This window comes from Mandrillus leucophaeus, unplaced genomic scaffold (assembly GCF_000951045.1).
Source record: "Mandrillus leucophaeus isolate KB7577 unplaced genomic scaffold, Mleu.le_1.0 Scaffold3, whole genome shotgun sequence".
NCBI lineage: Eukaryota > Metazoa > Chordata > Mammalia > Primates > Cercopithecidae > Mandrillus > Mandrillus leucophaeus.
Window position 1 is genome coordinate 9,432,999 of NW_012103142.1, and position 10,063 is coordinate 9,443,061.

The following is a 10,063-nucleotide window of genomic DNA, read 5'->3' on the forward strand; positions in this document are numbered from 1 at the left end:
GCCTGCCTACTTGCAAGGGCGTCAGTGAAGGCTCCCCGAGAAGGTGAAGGTATCTCTTCTGTAGCTGTGTCCACTCCACTGCACTCCCCACCTGTTGTCAGCCTCAGACGGCTGGGGCTCTACCTCATTAGGGCAGTGCTCACAGGCCCCTCTTTTGGCTTCTAGGACTCCAGCCATCCCACCGCTTTCCTTCAACAGAGCATCCGTCCCCGGCAACTTTAAGTTCATGGCCAGGGCTTCTTGGAGGAGAACAATAAATGACTGGCCGGGTGTGGTGGCTCATGCCTATAATCCCAACACTGTGGGAGGCCGAGGTGGGTGGATCACCTGAGGTCAGGAGATCGAGACCAGGCTGGCCAACATGGAGAAACCCCATCTCTACTAGAAATTCAAAAATCAGCTGGGCGTGGTGGCAGACACCTGTAATCCCAACTACTTGGGAGGCTGAGGCAGGAGAACTGCTTGAACCCGGGAGGCGGAGGTTACAGTGAACTGAAATCATGCCATTGCATTCCAGCCTGGGCCACAAAAGCGAAACTCCGTCTCAAAAAAAAAAAAAAAAAAAAATCACAGACTTGTCACAAAAACCATAACTGCCCCAGATTCCCCAGAGTGAAACCCTTACCTCGATTAGGCCTGCCCTGTGTCCAACTCAGTACCACACCAGAAAAGATTCCCTAAGAAGATGATATCCACTGGGCCAGAATTTAAAAATAATTATATTAATAATAAATATGTTAAATTACATTTAAAACAATAAATAGAAAAATAAACTGATAAATAAAATCAACAGGTACAAAATGTTTCAAAATTCCAACCAAAAAAAACACACACGGACAGTCAGCAGACAAGACAAATGGACAGAACGGGAGGGCGCTAAACGCAATCACAGGAACCCTTCACAGTTGATGTCTCGGCTCCCTCCTCGCCTGGTCACCCTTCTCTCCCCAGCCTGGAGACAGACCAGGAGACTCGGCGGCTGATATCTCTGGGGACTCCAGCCAGCACAGGGAAGCATCTGGTCCCACCTCCATGCCTTCTGCAAAGCAACCCTGAACCCTGGGGAGGGTAGGTTCAGAGGACAGGAGTGTGAGGCAGAGGCTGGATCACGGTGGGGCAGAGGGTGGTGAGGACCGGGACGTCCCTACAGAGGCAGGTCGGTGCTGTTGTGCCGGGTTTTCCTGGCGGTGCCATCGTCTCGGGGCAGAGCTCTTTGCAGGTTGGACATGGCCACTGTCTTTTTGAGGTCAATCACGGCGTAGGAGTCTGAGCTTCGGGCAGGGTGGGTGGTGGGCATGGGGGCTTGGGGGCTCGAGGGGTTCTGGGGCCCCTTAGGGCGGTCTCCACCCCAGCCCTTTAGCTCCACCTGGATGTAGTTAAGTTGCCTTGGGGGCTCGGGCCCCGGCCGGCGGAAATCAAAGTTGAAGACCCTTGGGGAGCCGCGGCGGCGGGTCAGTGGCACAGGAAAGCTGCCATGGCTGCGGATAGCGGCCCGGGTGCTGGTGGGCTTCTGCAGTGGGGTCTCGTCCTCCTCACCATCAGGGAAACCATTGGAAGAGGGTGTGAGCCCATCCCTTGAGTCCCCATCATCCCCAGCCTCCCCTCCCAGCTGCTGGGCTTGGCTCTCCCACACAGGGGGCAGCGGGGGCAGGTTCTCATAGTGCAGCAGGGCGGCCCGGCGGTGGGCAAGGCCATTCCAGCCCGGCTCCTCTGGGCTCAGTCTCCAGCCGGCCCCTCGCCGCAGCCCCCCGCTGACGTTCTCATAGGTGCACTTGGGCTGGGCTGGGCACTCGGAAGGGGCCTCATTGTTATTATTGTGGTGTGGGGGGTCATGCAGGCTGGGACAGAGGCCCTGGCACTTCACCATGTGCCGCCGAGCAGGGGTCGGGCCCAACACAAACTTCACCTGGCCTGGCTGCAAGAACACCTGTGGGTCCCGTTGGTCAGGACCCCGGGCCTGCGGGAGGAAGGGCGCCTGACCCTCAGGCAGGGGCTGCAGGCAGTGGCGGCCCCTGCGGTGGTCATCTTCACTGGCCGGTGTGTTGACATAGGTGTGGGACTGGGGACAGAGAGTCCAAGTGAGGCAGGAGTGTCCCAGGGCAGGGAGAAAAGAGAACAGAAGGGACAGGATGAGAGAAGAAAAGCACACAGAAAAAGAGCTGGAGTTTCTTCTTCCTTGTCCTCCAACTCTTCCAAGGAAGCTACTCCCTTTTAGGGACAGGAAGGGACCCTAACAATGTTCTTCCCCTTCCCGTGATCCTTACTGGGAGGAGGTGGCCTTATTTCCTATCCCTCATCCCCACCCAGACCAACAGGGTAGGGGCTGGCCGGCTGCTTGCTCACCTGCTCATCAGGAGCAATGAGGGCATGGGTGGACTCTTCCCCAAGCGAGGGGTGCCGTAGGCTGCTCGTTGAGAGCCGCCGGGGAGCTGAGAATCGTGGGCCCTCTCCAGGGCAGCCATTGGAAAAGCTGGAGACAGTGTAGCCTAGAGCTGGACACAGGGGAGACAAGTCCAGGGGAGGGGAACTTAAGCCACCTGACAACCACTTGCAGCTGTGTGTGCGGCATTCTGGGACTCCTCCAATGGAGGAGAGATGTTCTCAGGGCCTCACAGTGGTTAAACCCCACTGAGCCACCAGCCCCCATTATCCTTCATCTTTCCTCTGCTATTCAAACCCTGCCCTTTCCCTCAAGCTCAGCTTGAAGCACCTCACCACTGTCTCCATTATAGCCTCACCCAAAATGCATAAAGCACATCTTGTTGTCACTGGATCATCCCTTTGTTTCATTCTAGGTCTGCCAGTAAGGTCCAGGGAAGTTCCTCAAAAAAAGGACTGTGCTTCTATTTCTCCTGTCCCCCATGGGCCAGTCCAGGGAGTGCAGAACACCAAGCAGGTGCCTGGTCTGAATTCAATGACTGAATAAGCAGAAATTGTAGGACCCTCTCCAGAATACAGTCATGGCCAGAGATGCCTGCACCAGCAGCAAGGAAAGTATATCGGGATGACCCAATAGACAGAGGAAGAAAGCAGAAAAACTCCAGACTGCCGTTTCTACGGAAACCCAAAGTCTTCCTGTCTGCTCCCCAATCATCCGTCAATACAAGGCCCAGGACTCAACAGCCTCAGCCTGAGTCACCTAGCCCAGCCCAGGATTTATCGATCCTCAAGAACGGTTCTGATCATGGACAACTGTCCTGGAAGGCTGGCTCACCCAGCCTTCCCCTAACCTGCCAGCTTGACTCATCCCTCCAAGATTTGTGCTTCCTGGGCCTGTGCGTGTGTATACACTGGGGGCTCCTCACCATTGGGTGGCTGGGGGGCTCGAGGGAGGTCAAGCTCAGCGGGGTGGCTATTGCGGGTGATGATGACAGGTTCTTCCATCACATTGATGCTGTTGCACTGCATTAGATCCTGAAGGAGGTTGAAGATTTCCTCAGCCCGGGAACACTTAAATGCAAATATTCCTGGAGAAGGAGAGGAAGAAATGACCCTGGGCCCAATAGAGAAGGACCAGAGGAGCTCAACAGATGCATAATGTGCAGGAAATGTCCCTGAACTCCAGTCCCAGTCCTGCGGGGCAGGAGAGCCTCTTCTCATCCCGAGCATCCTTTTTCTTTTCTTGAGACGGAGTTTCACTCTTGTTGCCCAGGCTGGAGTGCAATGGTACGATCTCAGCTCACTGCAACCTCCACCTCCCAGGTTCAAGAGATTCTCCTGCCTCAGCCTCCCAATTAGCTGGGATTACAGGTGTCCGACACTATGCCCAGCTAATTTTTTGTATTTTTAGTTGAGATGGGGTTTCACCATGTTGGTCAGGCTGGTCTCAAACTCCTGACTTCAGGTAATTCGCCTGCTGCGGCCTCCCAAAGTGCTGGGATTACAGGCATGAACCATCATGCCCGGCCTCCACCTTGATTTTGATTCTCTTCTTGTGATACCTGAACTCACACATCCTTATGAAAATGATTTCACCTCAGAGGAATATAGCTGGAGTGTTTAATGTGGTGTGGGCGTGGTGGCGCAGCGTACCTTGGGTACCAGGGTACCCTGTCGCCCAAGCTGGAGTGCAGTGGCGTGATCTCGGCTCACTGCAAGCTCCGCTTTCTGGGTTCACGCCATTCTCCTGCCTCAGCCTCCCGAGTAGCTGGGACTACAGTCGCCCGCCACCACACCCGGTTAATTTTTTGTATTTTTAGCAGAGACGGGATTTCACCGTGTTAGCCAGGACAGTCTCAATCTCCTGACCTCCTGATCCATCCACCTTGGCCTCCCAAAGTACTGGGATTACAGGCGTGAGCCACTGTACCCGGCCAGGTGAGTGAACATTCTACCTCACATGCTGCCCCCATCTTCCTCTGCCTAACACCCCCTGCTTCCTAGGAAAAAAAGCTCCATCCAGAGCATCAGTCCTCAGATCACTGATGACAAGAGGGTCTACTCTGTTCCCTGCTTATTCACTTATTAGCCCAGTGCGTGGCCAGAAAGCGAATGCCTACTGTATACAGGTCCCTGACCTCATACATTAAACTCTGGTGTGGGAAGAAAGAAATGATGGGCAGACTAGCTAAAGGCAAATATGGCAAGGCAATCACATGGCTCCTCAATGCAGCCAGCCTTACAGCCCTTCAAACTGCAACACTGCAACTCAAGGTCCCAGGAACAGCAGGACTGGGCTGAGTGTCTGTGAATCAGGGGACTCAAAGATGCCCTTGGGGTCTTGGGCCAGCCTGGACTCCCACACTCCCCTCTGTAACAGGGGGACCTGGGACCTAGGGGAGGCTACTTGGGGTGTGCCTGTGCATATACCCACAAGTAAGACACAATTAGGCTGTGGAATGGGATAACTGTGGTTTGCACAAATAGGATGGGGAGGAAATAGTGAAGAAAAAGAACTACTCTGGCAAAATACGACGAGAAATACAAAAGACTGGGAAAGCCTGGAGTTGCAGGGAACCCTGTGCTGGGGCCAGGGGTAGCCCCCCTGGGAACCCAAGTGTAGATCAAACACCACTAGAAGCAAGGATATCTCTGCCCACTCTGCCTGCTCACCCAGTGCCCATGCCTCTGCCTCATGAACTCCAAGGGTAAGATGTATGGAGGGCTGTCTCCTCCAGCAAACATGACCTCAGAGGCTCATCTATTTTGTTGGCAGCCTCATCAGAGAAGCTTCTTCATTCTATCTCTGCATAGTCATAATCCCAAACTGCACTGAACACAATCCCATACAGCATTCCTTTTGCACAGCTTAAGTCTGAATCCTAAGAGATAAACCCAGACCATGCCACTCCTTCAGAGAGCCGTGGCTGGCTCTAGCCTTGATCTCATGGAATAACCTACCACCCCTGACCTCTGACTGCAGGGAGAATACATCACACTCTACTGCCCACAGGTGATGGGGAACAACATTAACCTCTTGAGAGCTAATCTGTACATTAGGAACCCTAGAGTCCTGCATAAGCCCCTATCCCACGGTGGAGCAGGGCCTGGTACTCACCCTGACCTGTCTGACATCGGCGGCCACTCTCAAAGGAGAAGAGGTTGGAGTCATAGCCATAGCGCCGCAGGCAGAGGTAGGGCCAGCGGACGGCCTCACGCCGATGCAGGTGCAGCACCAGCTCACTCTGCGTCAGCTCCATCACCCCAGAGCCCAGCTCCACCCCCTCGTCATCCACATTTGTCACCTGGAGGGGAGAGGACAGAAGGGTCAACGAGTGAGTCCAACAAGTGTTCGCATGGGTCCCTGAGCCACTGGGAGACAATCTGATGCAGGACAAGAGGTGGGGAACCAAAGGTCACATCTGACTATCACAGACTCTACTGAATGCTACATAACTATATGAAGCAGTTTCATGGACCCACAGCAGTTCACTGGGCAAATTCCACTTCTCTGGGGCTGAGTTTTGTCATATGGACAGTGAGGGAAGAAGTAGGTAGTTGACCTCCAAGGTCAGTCGGTTAGATAACAAACGTTAGATGACCCCAGACAGCCCATGGCTTAGTATCCAAGGGCCAGGTGTTAATGGGGAAGGAGTTCAATTGTAAATTCAAAATCTTGAGACTGGGACACCCTGACCTAGGAAAGTCAAGCCCAAGGCAGAACCAATACATATCTCCTCTACCCCGTCCCCAGCTGTGTGCCCTTGCTGAGGGCTCCCTCTTCTGGTGGGCTGGAGAAACATGTGCTTCAAGATGCCCCAGAATGAGGAGGAAGGAGGCTCCCTCTACAGAGAGGTGGGGCAGCGGAGCGCACAGCTGGGTCTGCCCTCAGCTTCCCACAGCAAACAGCACACTGATGTTGTGCTTACTGTGTGCTAAGCACTATTTAATTTTATTTATTTACTTATTATTATTATTTGAGATGGCATCTCACTCTGTCGCCCAGGCTGAAGTGCACTAGTGGGATCTCGGCCCACTGCAACCTCCAACTCCTGGGTTCAAATGATTCTCCTGCCTCAGCCTCCCAAGTAGCTGGGATTACAGGCGTGTGCCACCATACCTGGCTAATTTTTGTATTTTTAGTAGAGATGGGGTTTCGCCATGTTGGCCATTCTGGTCTCTAACTCCTGATCCTCAGATGATCTGCCCGCCTTGGCCTCCAAAAGTGCTGGGATTACAGGCGTGAGCCACTGTGCCTGGCCACTAAGCACTATTTTAAATACTTTACATATATTAACTCACAAATACAGAATTTTGTTTTCTCTAAAACAAAAGGGGGGGGGATATATAAAGGTATAAAAACACACTGACAACAGTTCCAAAAGCATCATTATGGCATTTTTTCATTCTTGGTAATATCAAGAGCCATGAAAACAGCAGTAGTCTGGGCCTCTTTTCCTCAGGCTACTTGAGAGGGTGTGAGCTCGAGAAGTCTCCATAAGCCTACAACTCAGCCTGGCATTTGATTTGCTGTTAGAGAAGCAGAGACAACTCCATTAAGTTGTGTCTGAGCCCAAGAGGCCATGTTGGGAACGCAGGAGAGGAGAGGGCTCTGGGTACCTTGAACTTGGTGGGGTGGTTGTCCGGAACGCTGTCTCTGTTCAGGCAGCTGCAGCAGCTCCCCATGGTGTCAGAGCAGCCAGCCTGCCCTAGGAAAAACATACAGGATATGCAGGTCACCAACTTCAGCTTCAAAAAACCCTGCTCTGGGGAACTCAGGAAGAAGCACCTCATTGTGATCACCTACTCTATCCAAGAGACTGTGTGATACAGACCCTCCCTCAAAGACTTCACATTCTTAATCCAGGCCAGACACACATTTGATAAACCTTAATTCAAGTTACAATGTGTTCAGGATGAATGCTGATGGGGGGCTGGAGAGAGCTTCTCAGAGGTAACCTTCGATCTGGACCTTGAGAAGTATGTAGGATTCTGACCCATGTAATGACAAGGGAAGGACATAGGCAGGAAGAAAAGTAGGGGCCCAGGAGAAGTGATCTACAGCAGATGGAGGTGGGTGCCAACCCAAGGCCCTTATTTGGATTCAGCAAAGAAACTGTCACTTGGGGGGTATCAGACACTTTGGCCTGTACCTGTCTCTTTTTTCCTCCCTTTTTAGCTCATCCATTCCACTTCATCCAAGTTCTCTCTTCTCCCTTACTACCATCCCAACATCCAGCGCAAATTTATCTTTTTGATATCCTCTTCAAATGAGTTGTTACATTGTGATCAAAAAGATACATTTGGAAGACTGAACATTTAAAACCGTGCACAATTTTAATAACCTGAATTGGATATTTCTTCACACACAAAAAATGCTGGGTTTGCTTCCCTTTGTCTGAAGGGGAGACCAGAGGCGTTACTATTTGGCTCTTCCCTCCAGGATTCTGGTACTTGGATGATATGTCACAACAGTCAGGGCTGTGCCTAGAATGAAGAGGACACCACCCAGGCCTGAATGACCTAAGGGAACAAGAAACGCATGGACCAATACCAAGCAGAAGTTTTAAGGGGTTGCAACTTGTCACAAGAAATGAGTCTGTAGGATTGGCTATCCTTCTAGAACTCCTGCTGAATGGTAAAGCTTTGAATAACCAGGTGACCTGTATCCTCTGTTCCTCCCAACTTGGGAAACGCCATAAAACTGACTCCTATACACAGCTCTTACCTCACCCAGGCCATTGGGAAGGGCATGGGGAAGGGTTCCCACTTTATTCCCCCTGTCCTTGCTGGGCTGTCATGGCAAACAGTCTGCAGAGAAGTCACCTGGATCCCTCTGGGATACACCCGGGGCTCACCTAGCATAGGAAACAGAGACATTGATTAATAAAACCTTCTATCTTCACCCCCAACTGTTAATGAAACTGACCTGGCAGTCCATCCCACCTGGATATGTGTTTCAGCCCTAATGGGACAAAAACACCAATGAAGAAAGTAAAATCAAGGGCAAAGAGAGCACAAATTCCAAGCCCCATGGGCCCTGAGAGGGACAGACTCCCGGAGCATCAATGAGTTTGAAGTCTAAGACAACCCAAAGCCTTTTTTTTTTTTTTTTTTTTTTTTTTTGAGACGGAGTCTCACTCTGTCACCCAGGCTGGAGTGCAGTGGCGCGATCGCAGCTCACTGCAAGCTCTGCCTCCTGGGTTCACGCCATTCTCCTGCCTCAGCCTCCCCAGTAGCTGGGACTACAGGCGTCCGCCACCACGCCCGGCTAACTTTTTTGTTTTTTTTTTAAGTAGAGACAGGGTTTCCCCATCTTAGCCAGGATGGTCTTGATCTCCTGACCTTGTGATCCGCCCGCCACAGCCTCCCAAAGTGCTGGGATTACAGGTGTGAGCCACCACGCCTAGCCAAGGCCTTTTAAGTCACTTTAGGTCTCCCTCTGAGTCCTGTTACAACAAACATCAAAACCATCACCTTACCTTTGCAGAGAACTTTAACTCTACAAAGAGCTTTCTCAAAAGGACACTGTGATATAGTAGAGAGAGCACTGGTTTAAGATTCAGGAAACCAATATTCCGGTCAGTTTTGTTGCTATTAAGTATCTGGGAGACTTAAGTCAACTCCCCAACTCCCACCTAAGGTCTTAGTTTTTGGGGAAACCATCTATAAACTGGGGAGCTTCTAGCTTAAATAACTTGTAAGGCAAAAATGTAAGACAAACATCACTAAAATTGACATGTTCCTCTTCCAAGACAGGCTGCTTCAATTTCGCATTTGGAAGCTTGATAGATTTTCTGCTCCCCAAGCTCTGAAAGGTCTAATTTCAACATAAATGTTAACAGTAAGCCAAAATTTCAGGGCCTCTGAGCCCAAGGTAAACACGTCAACAAGCCAGGACCCTGCAGACCCCTGGACATTCCACATTCCTGCTCTGGAGAAACAATACTTCCCAGGGCCCCTTGCACCCTGCAACCTTGGACAACTTCCAGGTAAAAGGACCCCATCCCCTTGGTCTGGCTTATTTTCTGGAAGGAAGAAGCAGGCTCAGGGAGGTGTGCAAGGACTAAAGACAGGTTGCTGGGAAAATACTGGGGCTTGAGCCACAGACGGGGTGGGGGGAGGGCGGGGGCACCAAGAACTCTAGGGTGCAAGATGGGGGAGGGGTTGCACTTCCCTATCACCATCTCTTCTCCTTAAGATATCAGGATGTACCACATAGCTCACTGAGGAAGGACTGCATTGAGTGGAAATGGGGAGAGGCCTCTGGTCTCGGATAGGTATGATCAGGGGCAGGAGTTAGATGGGGTGTGGGGGCTGAAAACGTATGAGGACGTTTGGGGAAACATGAGCAAGAATTTTGGATGTGGGCATTTTGGATAGTGCAAGGAGAATAGGGATATGAGGGATCCTAGGAATTTCCGGGCAGTGGAAGCATCTGGGGGCATCCAAGAGAAATGTTGGGTCCGTGCGCATAGCAGATTTGCTGAGCGAGTGAGGGGGTTCTGAGGGCTCCAGGAGATGCGATGGTGTGTCCAGGGCGGAAAGGGTAGAGGTGGGTTAGGGGAGCCAGAGTCTGCAGGACTGTCAGGGGAATTTCTAGACGCCCGTAAGGAATGAAGAGGTCTGGGTGCGCGCTCTCCCCGGATCCCCGCCCCCAGCCCCGGTGCTCCGCCGCCCGCCT

General features: G+C 51.9%; 1 protein-coding gene across 2 annotated transcripts in view; it reads right to left on the reverse strand.

The window, feature by feature from the left end:
- Positions 1 to 701: 701 nt before the first annotated feature.
- The window catches only part of FRS3 (fibroblast growth factor receptor substrate 3), a 10,159-nt gene continuing 797 nt past the window's right edge, over positions 702 to 10,063 (reverse strand). Inside the window, exons 1-6 of one of the 2 annotated variants that reach the window (XM_011986690.1) lie at positions 8,108 to 8,242; positions 7,000 to 7,088; positions 5,498 to 5,684; positions 3,306 to 3,467; positions 2,344 to 2,492; positions 702 to 2,059 (exon numbers count right to left, since the gene is read on the reverse strand). In XM_011986690.1, the coding sequence (XP_011842080.1) occupies positions 1,145 to 2,059; positions 2,344 to 2,492; positions 3,306 to 3,467; positions 5,498 to 5,684; positions 7,000 to 7,065 (1,479 nt within the window). In that variant the 5' untranslated portion in view covers positions 7,066 to 7,088; positions 8,108 to 8,242 and the 3' untranslated portion in view covers positions 702 to 1,144. Of the gene's footprint in view, positions 2,060 to 2,343; positions 2,493 to 3,305; positions 3,468 to 5,497; positions 5,685 to 6,999; positions 7,089 to 8,107; positions 8,243 to 10,063 lie in introns of those variants that run through there. The other variant, XM_011986689.1, reaches the window with a different exon arrangement.